At 45.7% G+C, this 15,595-nt stretch overlaps 1 protein-coding gene across 3 annotated transcripts; it reads left to right on the top strand.

Moving 5' to 3' along the window:
• Nucleotides 1–1,554: 1,554 nt before the first annotated feature.
• Nucleotides 1,555–14,707, top strand: LOC311031172 (uncharacterized protein). Of its 3 annotated transcripts, none has more exons than XM_084037317.1 (19): nt 1,555–2,245; nt 3,445–3,541; nt 4,596–4,644; nt 6,264–6,308; nt 6,415–6,497; nt 6,585–6,681; nt 6,796–6,935; nt 7,327–7,499; nt 7,591–7,694; nt 7,869–8,039; nt 8,198–8,349; nt 9,377–9,482; nt 9,583–9,619; nt 9,699–9,741; nt 9,829–10,128; nt 10,362–10,502; nt 10,589–12,634; nt 12,766–12,859; nt 12,979–14,707. In XM_084037317.1, exons 1-19 carry the CDS (start codon nt 2,080–2,082, stop codon nt 14,140–14,142), a joined length of 5,208 nt encoding a protein of 1,735 aa, XP_083893443.1. In that variant the 5' UTR covers nt 1,555–2,079; the 3' UTR covers nt 14,143–14,707. The 3 variants fall into 3 exon arrangements, with proteins under 3 accessions (XP_083893443.1, XP_083893444.1, XP_083893442.1); XM_084037318.1 differs by having other exon boundaries at nt 6,793–6,935; nt 12,769–12,859; XM_084037316.1 differs by having other exon boundaries at nt 6,793–6,935.
• Nucleotides 14,708–15,595: the final 888 nt, after the last annotated feature.

The following is a 15,595-nucleotide window of genomic DNA, read 5'->3' as shown; positions in this document are numbered from 1 at the left end:
AGCCCAATCGGGTGAATACTGCAGATAAAACAATTAATTTAACGCTTTTATGTAGAGATTAAACAAAAGAAATATAAGATTTTAATTAGTAAGCTTTGGCGGGGCTGGTAGGTGGATTTTGTAACCTACTATCTATTTCCTTGTTTCTGGAGGATAAGCTCACCAGCTGTAGCTACATATTTACAGTACAAACATATTACTGGTATATGTTTTCTCTGCCAGAAGGCTAATAAGCATCTTTCACAAAATATATCAAATTATTACCTTCAACAATCGATATCAAAAAGGAATTTACCATAGTGAAGAATGTAATTGAATGTTATTTCTGGGTTTAATCGTTAATAATGCCATTGTTGATATGAATAATTGCCATTTTAAGCGGTCCAAATAAGATTAAACCAAATTAGTGTATGATGGATTTATATAATGATTGGGAACATTAGTTTGTGGCTTCACAATCACACACACACACACACACACACACACACACACACACACACACACACACACACACACACACACACACACACACACACACACACACACACACTCTTAGTGGCCTCCTCGTTGTCTGGAGAGGAACCTGGTCGGAGAGGGGAGGTTTGCATCTAATCTTCAGTCTAACATCACATGACTTTATTTCATGATGAAGCATGTTTCACCAATGTTAGGGCCAGATATGAACATCCTGACGCTGCAGTACGTGAACACATCAGCATCATAAACGGTACTTTGTCTCCATCTTGTGGACACTAAACGGACGGCGGTCAACCATACAGTTGAAAATGAATGAATGAATGAATGCATTTAAAAAAAAAAGTGTAATAATCATTTGATTGTTTTTTTTAGGTAGTCTTCTGTGGTCCTGAATCACATCCAGCTGCTTTAGATGTCGACTCCCTCTGGGACTAAAATACAGTTAAAAACAAAAGAAAAGAAAAGAAGAAAAATCATGTTGTCTCATCTCCAACAGAGGAAGTGGACTAAACCAATGATTCAACCTTTATTAGGTGTAAATGTGGTCTTGTTTTCAGGCAGCCAGCCGGTTGTCCCCTGAGCCCAAACAGGTGCACTGCTCTGCGCGTGGAGGCAAGATGGTGCCTTCAGGTGCAGGACGGAAATTTGTAAATGTCTAAATCGTAAATTTGATGGGCAAAAAGATATACATACTGTATGTTGTTTAGACATTACCGCAGATGTTTGTAGTTATATATATATGTATATTTTCCTCTTGTATATAATACTCGGTAATATGTTATTGTTCGGCAGGTTAAATTATTCTTATTTTCCGTTGGAAACTTTTTATTGTTACACCCTTAAATTGCATTTCTTCGTCACGTTACGTCACTTTAGCTTTAACTAATTAATACGAAATCTGCTGACAAACATTTCAAAGTATAAATAAAAAAAAAAAAAAAATCAGATAGCGAAAAAAAACCCCACAAATTTCCTAATAAATACTTTGTATCCACATCAACAGTTTATTAAAGCACACAAACAATGTTTAAAAAAATAAAATAATGCATCTACAATCCCTATCAAGCGTTTACAGGGCAGCATGAGTTTGCAACATTACGATTGTAAGTTCGACGGTCGAAAGTTGGAGCGCGCGGGGGTCACGTGAACGCAGCATCAGACGGTCCTCGCGCACTCTGCTGACGAGCCGTTGCCTCTGTGGAAACAGCTGGTGGTTTCTGTCAGCCGAGCGTTCCGGGGTCGGTCGCTGTTCCGCCGGCAGGAGTTAAAAAGTTTAAATTAGACTCGAAAGTTGACCGGAGGAAGGGGGGCTTCGCTTCGGTTCGAGTGTCCGCTGCTTCTCCGCCACACGCCGGGAGATGTCAACCGCGTCAACGCCACTTTAACCGGCGGACGGGTGTTAATTAACGTGCCTAGCTTGTTAGCCAGGCGGAGGGACGGCAGCTAACGGCCAGCTAGTTAAACGTTAGCTGACTTCGCAACTCCCATAGCAACCGCCGCGGTGTACAGGTGTTGCCTCGCCGCAGACAACCTGTCTGTCCCCCCCACCCTGACAGCACACGACGAGAGGAGAGAAGCGGCTGTGTTTGTTTCCACTTCACCATGACTCACGTCCATTATAAATTCTCCTCCAAACTCAGCTACGACACGGTGGTCTTTGACGGCCCGCACGTCACGCTGCGGGACCTGAAGAGGCAGATCATGGACAGGGAGAAGCTCCGAGCCGGGGACTGCGACCTGCGGATCACAAACGCGCAGAACAAGGAAGGTAAATGCAAGACACCCCCCAGCATATGTGTGTGTGTGTGTGTTGTGCTGATAAGAGTGTGTTTATTCTGACAGTTTGAACTTTGGAAGAAAACACGTGGTGCGGGTTTGACAGCTGGCTGGGGAGAGTGTTGCGTCACCTCTTTCAGCTTGACGTGGTGGTGGTGGTGGGTCCAGAAAAAGTCAAGCAAGAACAAAAGAGGTGTAATGAATGGGTCCACATTCCTGCTGCTTTAACGCCTCTCGCCCTCACTCAGACGGCCTGGTGGTGGTGGATCAGCCCAGCCAGTGCCATGCTTGTGTGGAAGTCCTAGGAGAGGAGGTGTGGGGGTAAAAATAGCAAAGGCAGGGTGGGAGCACAGGCCTAGTCATGCCCATAAGATTATAGTCCAACCACACACACATATATACACATATATATGGATGAAAACAATCAGTGCACTAAATCAAAAGACAAAGAGATCAGACATAATAATCACACATGAGTGATTGTATCACCTAAGGGTGTGTCAGTCCTGCAGATAAGCTCCATGTGAGGATTTCCATACAGCCCGTGCCATGTAAGAGTTCACAGAGTTCACAGAGTATCAATGCCTTATAGGAAGGCTTACAGTCAAACTAACAGTGCAAATTTAATGTCAAGTCTGGTTTTAAGGAATGCAAATCCACATTTAAAGTGTTTTGCGTCACTTCAGACGGAATACTTGATCTGCTGCATTAGATTTGGATTAGATTCACACAGTGGAATTAACTAAATGTATAATTAATTAATCCGGGGATGAAACAGTTTGGTTGATCAGCAACTAATTTAGAGCCACTTAATTGTTTGAGTCATTTTTTTTTTGCAAATAATTCTCAGGTTCCAGCCTCTATGACAGTAAAAAACTGAATATTTTGGTGGGTTTTGTCGGACAAAACAAGCCAACTGAAAGCACCACGGACTGAACGATCAACCCATGAATAAAGAACATAATCAGCAGATGAATGAAAATATTCATCAGTTGCAGCTGTAGATTCGTCAAGTCAAGACTTGAGGCCTGAAATGAAATCATTCTTGCTAGCTGTGTAAAACTGTACAGTCTGTACAGATGTTATTGCTCAATAACCCTGAAAAAGGGATGTCTGATCTGATATTTACCACACAGGGGTCATTTAGTGTGATCATTAAGAGGTTAAACTTTAGCCATTTCTTGCTCTCAGATTACGAGGATGATGAATGTTCGATCCCCAAAGGCTCGTCTGTCATCGTCAGGAGAATCCCGATCATCGGGGTAAAGGCCAGCAAGACCCGCAAAATGTAAGTGTTTTTGGTATATACTGCAGCTGAATCCCTGCACTGTTATTAGTGTTGATATCCACGCGACTGCAAAGTCTAAAACCCCCTCTGACAAGTCCACCTTAAGAGTTCGACAATCGGTCATTTTAATATAAACATGAAAGGAAATATTCAACAGTTGTAGTAAAGCAAAAGGTGAGCTAACAAGGCCTCCCAGTCATCAATCAATAAGAAAATTATTCTAAATAATTGTCTTAAATACACATATTTTGATTTTAAAGGCCACACATCACATACTTGACAATAAATGTAGATTCTAAACTCATTCAGGAGGGTTTTTGCCCCTCCATGAGAACGCGCTCGCAGGAAACGAGCAGAAGCAAAGAGTACGTTCACGGGGATTACCCAGATATTAGTCAGGCTTAGATGGGACAACCCGCACTGGGGTGGGCTTTATGCACGGAGAGCAGGAAAAGACCTCACTGGAACAGAGTGGCGGTCATGTGATTAGCCCCGTCAGCACCATGCAGACGGGGCTGGGGAGGAATGAGGGCCGAAGAGTACCGCGACGCTGCGCCACAAGATTAAACGCAGCGAAATCAATTCTCCACCTGCACAAGCAGCCCGGCCGCCGCTCGGCTTCAAAGGGCTTCCCAGTAAGCCTTCGCTTTCCGCTCATTTTAACGGCGTTTACATTAAACTTGACATCAAACGTTAAACTCAAGCCAAAGGAATGAGTCGCTGTGAACACAAAAACGGTTGCGAGTGATCATAACTGGCAGTTGACCGGGTCAGATGTCGAGGTCTTGACGCTGCTATGACGCAGAATAAAACGCCCGTTTTAGAGAGTGAGGGTTTCTTCCACACTGAGCAGACATGCTTGACTCACAGCTCAGTGAAACAAGGTCATATCGGCTGTTGGGGCATTCTGGGTAATGTAGGAAATCACCACCTGAAGAGCCGATAGACGAGGCAGAAACATAGTTTCCTATTCAAGGCTGGTTTTCATTTCATGTGTGGTTGTTATTTATATTTTTTACTTGTTCATTTCAGTCCTTTTCTTTTTCTGTTTCAGTGAACGAACCGACGTCCAGACTCACCACACCTTCGGAGCCTTCAAAGCAGTACGTAACCAAATCTCACCGCATCACTACACACACACACACACACACGTCGGTAACGTGGCTGTGTGTGAGAGCTGTGTGTCAACATTAGCTGAGTGTGTGCTTTGGTTTGTTGTGGTTTAAACAAATGAAATCAATCATCGAAAGATTTCCTCTATTGCAGCTTAACTTCCTGTTGCAAAGAGGAAGCAGTGTTTTCTCAGAATGTGAGGAAGCTGCTGCTCTTTGATAAATCATATTTTATATGTTTTCAATTTAACCAGGTATATTTGTATATGTTCCCTCTAATGAAGCACTCAGCTGATGGTTTAACAAAGTGCTGTGTCACTAGATGATGATTCAGTATCTGGTGGGTGGTGGGAGCTGCTCGGGCGGGTCGGACATTATCATGCAGGCCAGCTATCCACAGTTGATAAACCCAACTGTTCTGGTATGAACTGCTAGTAGTCTCTTTAATGTCTGAGTTTGTCTGTTACATAAAAATCAGTTTTTAAATTCATATTGGATCGTATCCAGTCCTCAGATAGGATTGGAGTCCATCAACCATAATATTGCATGTGTCAAAATGAATAATTTAGTCTCAGGAAAATCTAATCTCTTCAAATCCAGTGAAGAAATGAATGTCTTGGAAGCGTTTGGACTTTGAAATACAAACTGTTGACTGCTGTACCCTCCCTTACCACCCATTTAAAAAAGGGTTTGATTTACAGCTTTAATGTAGGAGCAAATAAACCTCCTCCTCAGTAACCAACCATTGTTATTTAATGCTGGATTTACTGTCGGTGTCCGTTCTGTTTTATGATCCTGTAAACTAAACACATCTCAAAAAAGCTTTTACTTGAATTAGTGCACTGACCTGATTTTCTCTTTGGTTTCTCAGTAGAAGTGTCTGCCCACTCCTCTTAGTACTTTGTTGGACTAAACAAACCTTTTTTTTGTTTTGTGTTTTTCTGCCAATAAAGTCATTTATATGAAGCCTTGTTATGTATTGATTATATGTTTGACTTGACTGGAGAGAATGATGCCGACACACTAATGTGTGTTTATTTCTTATTTTAAATAGTCAGATATCATGGGACCAACAGTGTCTGTCACACATGTTGTTTTCTACTCCAGCAGAGAACAGGGACAAACAAGAACAGGTGCACGGAAACAAGACACCGATTTAGGTGATACGAGGCACCGAGGTAGACGTGATGTGATCACAGCAGAGATGTTTTTATTCCGCAAAACGCTGACCTGGCAGGTGAAAAATCCCAGTGGGGCGTTCTATTGTTTTCTTCATTTTCATGGTAGCAAGTTTATGAGAAGAGACGGGGAGATACTGAGGCTGTAAACCAGGATGAGAACGTAAATGTTTGATCCCCTCAGTATGAAAATCACTGCTGGATGCTGGTGTTTTTTAAAGTGAAGATGTGACAATACAGCAGTTGCTGCACTAATCTGTCACCAATGGTACCGGGGGTAGAAGGACAAGAGGTCTTGTTTTGGAGCAAAAATTCACTTTTTTAAAGTTTCTTTTTCAAGTTTAGATCTCTCGAAATATTTTTCCCCCAAGACATGAAACCTGGAAGCTCGTCGTGAATCAGTGGAACTGATGATGTGTTTAATTCTAACAGATGGACGACCAGAATTCTTCCAGAGCCGTACCCCTCTTCTCCAAGGTATACTCTCTCCTTCCTAGTGTTTGTTAATTATTCATATTAATGCTGGACGTGCGACAGCATCTCTGCGTCCGTCACACTCATATACATGCGTGTGAACATGCAGATGGCTAACCTGGCAGATGTGGAAGGAACGGAGGAGGACAAAATCAAAGTTATGATGAATCAGTGCACCTACGACTCCATGAAGTGAGTAAAAAATGTATTTTACTTCACTCCGTAATCATTCAGACACATTTTCCTTCATCATCTGACCTCGTCTTATTGTCTCTGTAGTTACAACAAGAAGTTTGGGACTGTACTTCCTGCGAACTACACCTGTTATCGATGTGGGAATACTGGACATCACATCAGGAACTGTCCCACCAGCGGGGTAAGATCAGAACATGTGGTGACTCTTAGTGAGTCTTTACATTCCTGACCTATTTGTCCTGTGAGTGCCGACAAGCCTGTCCGAAAATGTGGACATCTGTGTGTCCAACAGCAGGATAAAAACTTCGAAGCCCCTGTGAGAATAAAGAAGAGCACAGGTATCCCTCGTTCCTTCATGGTGGAGGTGGACGATCCCAACACAAAGGGAGCCATGCTGACCAGCTGTGGACGTTACGCGATTCCTTCCATAGACATGTGAGACAAAAGAGTCGGAACGTTTTGTTGTGAAGGAATGGTTTGACATGTTGGGGAAACGGCGAAGGGAATGAAAACAAGGGCAACAGCTGGCCCTGAGGTGACGAATTCCATCGACCAGCACGCCTGAAGTTCACACATTAACATGCTATCTTGTTTCCGGTATTTCCAGCATGCTAAGCTAAACTAAGCTGCCTGTAAATTAGTCAACACAAACAGAGTGGTGTCAATCTTTTCATCTAACTCTTGGCAGTGCATTCCCCAACATATCGAACTGTTCCTTTAAAGATGATATCCAGGGTTTAAGAGAGGCCTATTCAAGACATAGGAGGATGTATGATAAACTAAAAAGCACATCTGAATTTTTAATGTGTGTATTGTCTGTGCGTAGTGCGGCGTACGCCGTCGGCAAGAAGGAGAGGCCTCCGTTCGTCTTACAGGAGGAGCCGAAGCCAGAAGAGGAGGAGGATCCTGTACCTGAAGAACTCCTCTGTCTGATCTGTCATAACCTGCTGAGTGACGCTGTGGTCATACCCTGCTGTGGAAACAGCTACTGTGATGACTGTGAGTGTCTGACACACTCACACCCATCCAAATAAACGTACAGTATGTACACTTCTTTAAAGCCATTTACATTTCATTCACTCTTCCTCAGGTATTCGCGGTGCTTTACTGGATTCAGACGAACACGTCTGCCCCACTTGCAGCCAATCAGATGTCTCACCCGACACCCTGATAGCCAACAAATTCCTCCGACAGGTGAATTGACAGTTGGAAGGAAAATGTGTATTCATGTCAAGAATGGAGAGAATTAACTTTTTTGTGTATTTCTATTTGATCCTTAAATCGTCCAGAAGCATTTCATTGTTTTTAACTTCAGTATAGAAATGCTGCATGATTCAGTTGTCTGTCTGTCTGCTTCTCCCAAGCCAGGCTGTGGACAATTTTAAGAAGGAGCGAGGCAACGCTAAAAGTCTGAGAAGAGGGTGTGGCGCCTCCCAGTCCCAAAACCCAACGCCGGCGGCGAGTCCCGTCCCGCCCCCGCCCCCTCTCACAGTGCAGAGCCAACCGCAGAAGCCTCACCTGCCAACCCACAGCCAGCTGGTAAAGCCCTTAATGTTGTGTTTCATCAGAAATAAGAGCAGCACTGTGTAGGCGTGACTCATGTGCATGTTTACTGCAATTTATATTGTTACGTGTATATATTCTTTGTAATTGTAAATTCTCTCTGCTCAAGGTTTTCCCTTTATTCTCATCTCTAGGACCCACTTCTGCACTGCTCACCGGCTGCAGAGACGCCACCGTTGCCTCAGGTGTGTGGGGCTCCGCCCACAGCAACAGGCCCCGCCTCTTCTGCCACCACACCGAGCACTTCCCTGCAGCCTGTGCAAAGCCACCTGGAGACACCTGACAAGTACTTACACCTGTGAAATGACGTGTGGCGCTCTGCTGCCTCACCTGACTGACAGGCTAACTTTATAGTTGTGGAACCATAAAGTTATGAAGTTGTGATCCCCTTCTGTTTGATTTCTGACGAAGCAAAATGCTCAAAGGAGAGTTTTTACAGTAGTATTAAACCGCGCTGGCTGTTACCACGGTAACCACAGGGATTACAAAACCAGCCAGGACTGAAATCTGAAGGATTACAATTTTAAGGCAGTTGCATATTGCAGAGACAAATAGCCTCATAACTTTATCATCTGTGGCGTTATGGATTATCCATTCAACGTGTTTCCTCCAGTTCACATTATCTAAGAGGAAAAACAAACTGACACTTAACACAAATCTGTGTTTGTAACAGACAGCGAGTCTGATTCTGCTCTTACAGCGCGTCGGTCTGTCGGCTGCTGTCGATGTGATGGTTGTGAGTATAATTAGGCCTCTCCCTGCCTTTAGCAGAACAAATTAATTAGAGTCGGAGTACGAACACACTAAGCTGGTTGAGTTTGTAAACCCATCTTTATTTCTCCGCTTCGGCTTTCTCAGCCCTCCAACCAGACCAAAATAGCTTTTTGCTCGCCCCGAATCAGAGCTTTTGCAAAATATATGCAGAAATCTTTAAGACTCCAGCTTGGTTTTTATTTGTTGATTTCTGTCAGACATAGTTATTTTATCACTGGAGTTATAGACTCCTGCTGGACGTGTAGTATTATAGAGATCCATACATAAGCATACTCATTACATCTGACAACAGAAACATATGTTAATGGGGAAAAATATATTGTGAATTTTTCCTTGATACTAAAATGCATCACAGTGATATTTGGGGAAACAACATGAAATAATTGTGATCTTTTTTGGAAGTGTCAGTCTGAAATTGTTCAGAACAGCCTTCTGTACTCACAGAAGTTGAATACTGTGCAATCAAAATATGGCGCTACGGACTTAATGTTGAAGAACTAGTAAACAATCACGTGATGTTGAATGTGCTGCTTGTTCAGAGAGGCTGAAGAAAAGACGTGTGAGGACTCGGCGGCTGCTGCCGACCCGTCTGTACCGGTTCCACCCAAAGACCCTGCTGATGCTCCATCACAGCTGATACCACTGGTGAGGACACACACACACACACACACACACACACACACACACTTTAACTTCATACAGCAAAGTTTCTCTGTGTGAAAGCTGTGATGTTTTATCTGCTCAGGTTAACTTGACCTCAGCAGTAGAGCCGGCCTCCTCAGGTGAGAAGCACTTCCTCTTTCTGTCCATTCATTAAACAACGCCAACACAAATAAAAGCATTTGTTCCCTGAATCCGCAGGCCCCGCCCCCAGACCCTCCGGACCCTCAACGTGCTGGGATAGGTCAGTGTGTTTGTGTGTGTGTTCAGGTTCTAGTCTGTATTTGCCCACTGTTTGAAGACTGATATCCTCTTCCTCTTTCCCCCACAGCTCCTCTTCCTCCTCAGGTTGTCCCACTGGAGGCTGGAATGAATCCAACACCCAGCGGCTTCCTCCCGCCGCCTCTTCGTATCCAGCGACACCTCCACCTCTCTTTCCCACGCCTCATTTCCAAACATTCCTGAGTGCTCAGCAGCCTCTCGGCGGTTACCCGCCTGGATACCCGCCTCCTACGCCCGTCTGGACACTCCCAAACCTCCAAGGTGCCCCCATCTCTTCCCTGTGCCCCTCGACCTCCATCCCTGCCCTCATGCCCAATGAGTGGTACGGGCATCAGAAAAAGAAGGAAAGGTGAGGTTTCCATGCACTTACACCCACGAGGGAATCTGTAAGTTGCTGAAAATGTCTTAAATCATATGACTTGGCCTTTAATTTCCAGGCTACAATGGGAAAAAGATGGCTGTTTGGGAACTATCAGATCTTGTTTTGCTTTCTTTGAGTAACAGCTGCAGTGTTGTCACATGAGGACGATGTACTGATATCAAACCTCCCCTCTCCTGCTACCTCCTCTGTCTGTCACTCAGGTCACCTCACAGACTATCTTCCCACAGACGCTCCTCCGGCTCTAATTCAAAGTCCTTGAAGTTCAAGTCTTCTCGCTCCTACTCTCGCTCTTCAAGCAGGTCCAGGTCCCGTTCCCGGTCCAGGTCCCAAAGCAGATCAAGGTATTTGTAGCCCTTTTTTTTCAAATTCTGTAAGAATCCTTTGTCTTATTTTTTCTAAGGTCTGACATGTCTTGTTTTTTTTCCAGGCCCCACTCACCTTACTCCCGCCGCAGAGACTTCCACAGCCGCGCTCGCTCCTCCTACAGCTACGGTTACAAACGCTCCCCAACGCCGTCCTCGTCATCCTCCCCTCAAGTGGGTTACCATTCCAGGCGCAAGTCACCGTCGGATCACCGTAAACCCAGCCATCCCGGTCGACACCACAGTAAGAAGTCGGCTTCAAGCAGCTGCAACTCCAGGAGGCGAGGGGAGCGTTACCAGAGGGAGGCGGGAGGCTCAGGGGGAACTTTAGCTGCTCAGCTGTATCCCCCGCACGCAAACCCAAGCAGCAGCCAGGAGCTGGACAGAGAGCGCTACCTGCAGTGGAACAGGGAGTACAAAGAGTGGTGTGATAAATACTTCAGCAGCTATGTCGGCCACTTCCACCAGCTGCCTCTTCCCCTCAATCTCCCTCCTCCTCCTCCTCAGTGGGGGGAGGGAGACGGAAGCAGGCATCCCTCGCATTCTAACTCGGACTCTCGCGATCGCCTGCCAGGTAGACGTAAGGCCCGGATGGACGGCCGCTCCCCCCCTACGCAGTCATCCAGTGACAGCCGCTCCCCTCCGTCTCGCTCTTCATGCGATAGCCGCTCCACGCCATCCCGCTCGTCCAGTGACAGTCGCTCCTCGCCGTCTCGTTCGTCCAACGACAGCCGGTCCCCTCCGTCTCAGTCGTCCAGCAGTGGACGCTCCACAGCCTCCGACGACCTGCAAGAAGGAACTAAAGACGCCAAGCAGCTTATCACGAAGAGTCTGGAGAACCCCGACACCTTAAAACCTGATCTGAACACTGTGAAGAAACACGAGGAAGGAAGAGGAGAGGAGTCCTCATCCCCAAACTCACCGGCTGACTGCAGGAAGGACGAGAGGAGACGCAACACTGGACCAAATGCCTGCAAGGATGCCACTCCAGCAAAGGACAAAGCCAGTGATGGTTTAGAACCAGTCCAACCACTCACCAAACCAGAAGAACATTTAGATAAAGACTATGAAAGAAAAAGCAGAGAACAAAGAGATTTGGAAATGAAGAAAGGATGGAGAAGAGGCAAATACTCCGACTCCAGGCATGATGCTGGGAGACGGCACAAAGAAAAGCCTAATAAAGAGTCAGACAAGCTGGATACAGATAGACGCCCTGGGGGCGGCACAGCTTCTTATTCAAGATCAGAGAAGAATAGAAAAAGAAAAGGAGAGGACACAGAGAGAAGTTATTTCCAGGCTGAAAACAGAAAAGGCCTGAAAACGAAACCTTCACTGGACCCCAGAACCCGCAAGAGTGAATCCCCGAATCCGTTTGACAAACAGACGCCAACAACAGAGAAGAAAAAAGAGAGGAAATCATGCCCTCTGGTAGAGAGGGACATCTGGGAGGGAGGGATCAGTGTGAAACCACAGAAGAAGATCAGCATCAACATAAGCCTGGAAGGAAAAAGCATCACAGGAAAAACTATGGAAGAGACCGAGAAAGCTGTTCATGGAGATGAAACGTTCAACAGAGGGACGGGAATTGAAGCAAACGAAAAGGAATCCAGCAGAAACGTGGAGGGTATGTCTGAGGAAAATCTAAAAGCAGATGGAGAGGCAAAACAGAAATGGGAGAAAGCTACCTTCAGAGATGATTGGGGAGAGATAATGGAGAAAAAGAAAGAGGAGGGAGAAAAGGAGGACTTTGACTTCTGGCGTACCGCCCTCACAGTGGATGAAGAAGAGGACAGTAAAAGAGGCGGGATGGAGGCCAGCAAAGGAGAAGAGGTGACAAATGACGACAGGAGGAGTGCGAGTGAAGGAAAGGAAGGACAAGCGATGGGAGAGTTGTTCACAGTTACCCAGAAGGAGAGGGCCGAGGGAGGAAGCCCACGCAAGGAAGACATAGGAATCCCATCGGGGGAGTCGATGTCGAAGGACGACCCAATGGAGGGAGTGATGTGGAGCCTGAGGAAGGAAGAAGAAGAAGACACAGTGAGGTCCAAGTCTCAGGGGAGCAGAAACGAGAGCCGCCATGACAGACCAAACACCACGATGGACGATGGCAGGTCAGAATGATTTAAAGCTGGTTCCACTACGGGTTCCACTTGTAGAAGCATTCAAAAACCTTAGTGTTTCATTAAAGCGTACCTCCTGTGGAGATGAGTGTTTTAATTTGGTGTGTGTACGTTCTATACAGCAGCTATGAGGATCATCAGACGGTGGTGAAAGCTCTGGAGGAATACACTCAGGACAGAGCTGCAGACCAAGAGGACGAGGTCGCCCTCATCCAGGTACGTCAATGAGGGCAGATCATTTTAGATGATGTTTAGCTCACCACATTGCACATGTTGTTTGAGCTCATAAATACAAATGTCTCATCTCAGTCCCGTCCCATTTCACTTTCTCTCAGGCCCCTCGCTCCAAAGAAGAACGGGATGAAGGAGTGACCCAAGTTCAAATGGATGCTCTCTCCACGTTACTGCCTTCGCCGTCCGTGTCTGTGACGGCAGAGGCAACAACCGACAGGGAGGCAGAGAGTGAAGAGAAGAGGGAGAGGTCAGCGGAAACGGAGAGAGACGAGGCCAGAGCGACGGAGAGAGAGAAAACCCCCATCTTCTCCAGTTCACACAGAAGTGTGGCTCCCTCTAGTGGCAAAGACAGAAACGACAGCGTCTCCTGCACAGACAGGGACGGGGAGAAAAGGATGGCGGTGGACAGACGGAGGGACGAAGAGAGAGGGAGGGAGAGGGACAGACAGAAAGAGAGCAAAAGATCAAAGGAGAGAACGAGGGAGGAAGAGAAAAGGAGAGAGAGGGAGCACAGCAGTGCCCCAACGAGGAATCCCTCCTCCTCCTCTCACTCCTACTCTCATTCCACGTCTCATGGTTCAGAGAGGAGAGACAGGCAGCGAGGAGGTTCCCCCTGTCCCGTCAGGAAATCCTCCGGGGCCAGAAGCAGAGAAAGCCGTACAATAAGCAGAGCTACCGAACTGCCTGTTCAAAATACCCACAAATCATCTAGGGACATGTCACTGGACTGGAAATGTAAAGACAAAGACCAGCCCCGCTACTCCCATCATCACCAGGATCCATCAGGGAACTACAGACACAAAGACAGACCTGCAGGGAGCCACCACCCTCCCCTCTCTCACAGCCAGGGTAACCCCTCAGGATCAGAGCTGGGTAAGCCCAGACACGACAGCAGGGTTGAAAAGGAGGTGTGGATGCCAAAGCAGGTGGTAAAAGAAGGCAAGAGAGACGGAGGTGGTCGGCGGGAGGATGAGGCCGACGAGTGTGAGGGAAGGAGAGAGCTGGAGGAAGGAGTCGGCGTCAGTTCGGAGAACGGCAGGGAAGACGGCCGAAAGGAGAGGAAGAAGAAACAAGAGAAGCAGAAAAAGGAGAAGAGACCAGCCGGCTCCGAGCTGCAGGAGGACGGAGAGGGGAAGAAACCCAAACACAGGAAGATGTCAAAGCAAAGCAGCGATGGAAGGGAAGAGAAGAGTGGCGGAGAGGCGGGCGACAGGTGGAAAGAGGAAGAAGACCACACGAAGCTTTGCTCACTTATGTTATCTTGACTCGCATAGGAAAATGTATTTACTTTAATGATGTTTTTCCTTTTTCTGTCCAAGAAGTGCCTTTATTTTCAACTTTACTCTATTTTCCCCAGGATCCTTTCTGCATCATGTTAACCTATCTCATATCAAATCTGCATCATCCAAAATGAAACAAATTGTGAAGGAAAGCACTTTATGATATCTATATCTATATGAGAAAATGAATGTGAATGAAAGCAAATGTTAAACCTTGGATTGTTTAAAGTTCAAGGAGTTTGCACTCTGAACTCAGGACTGCCACCGGCTGTAGATCATGTAATGAACCTGCGAGTTGCGATCTTACATTTCGACGAGAGGTCAGTCGGTAATTTGATTTGCCTCACACAGAAGCACAGGAGTGCACGTAGAGGATTATTTGTGATTTATTTGAAACATACTGTGAATATTTATGATTTAAACCTCTGTCGCTTTTTTTTTTTTAAATGTTTAATTTAATAACTGCTGGATGGATAAATAATTTGAAGAGAAGAATGTTTAATTTTTCCTGTTTTTCAAGGAAATAAAAAAAAAAGAATATCAAATATCCATAAAATGTTGGTTTTCTTTCCTGTCTGGGTGACATGATTTCTGCTGCTGTTATATATACTCTCTGATTTCTGAACAAATAAGTCAACAATTCTTTGAGAATGTGCTTTTATTGGGCAACAAACGTGGATGTTGAACTGTGAAAGCCAACTAGCCCTTTTCATTTTTGCTACATGATTTTTAACACCTTTTTACTTCCATGTCTGTCATGAATGTTGTCATTTTATGCTTTTGTGAGAAACTGTCATCATTAGCGTATGAATTATTGAGTTAAGGCCAAAAGCGTGTTTTGTGAGGTCACAGTGACCTTTGACCACCAAAATCAAATCGGTTCATCCTCGAGTCTGGGTGGACGTTTGTGGCAAATTTGAAGAATAACCACGAGATGAGGTCCATGTCGTGGTTATTAATGTGTTATTACAGATTAATTGAGGAACTAATAGTCCCTGAAGTAACTTTGTTGCTCTGCTTGTTGTCATCTCTCCATCTTCACTTCCTCCTCTCGTCCACCCTTTATTTCAGACAGCGTGTTAGTGTCCCATCCACCCAGATCATCCCTAGATCTCAGACAGTCAGCCACAAGACTCACAACAACATCCCCTCCCGTCCTCTCATCACGTACAGGCCAGGTAAGCCTGAATGACTTTTCCTTATGTCATCTTTGGACCTAGAAAAGCCCTAAAACATGAATGAAGCTGTCAAACGAACAGGATGTCCCCTCTCCCGGCAGGTCGGTGGCTGCTTGCCTCGTTAGTTGTATTGTTTCTGCGGGAGGTGGGAACATGTTAATAAATATTAGAGACTGGTTCAGTATGCCTGCTCTCCGTGTGCTGGCTCGGGTTTCTTCCTGTGTTCGCATGCGCTTGTGAAAGTTGACGCTTGAAGTGTG

This window comes from Eutrigla gurnardus (genome assembly GCF_963514095.1).
Source record: "Eutrigla gurnardus genome assembly, chromosome: 20".
In the NCBI taxonomy this organism is placed as follows: domain Eukaryota; kingdom Metazoa; phylum Chordata; class Actinopteri; order Perciformes; family Triglidae; genus Eutrigla; species Eutrigla gurnardus.
The sequence above is the reverse complement of the archived record's forward strand: the minus strand, read 5'-3'. Positions and strand labels throughout refer to the sequence as shown.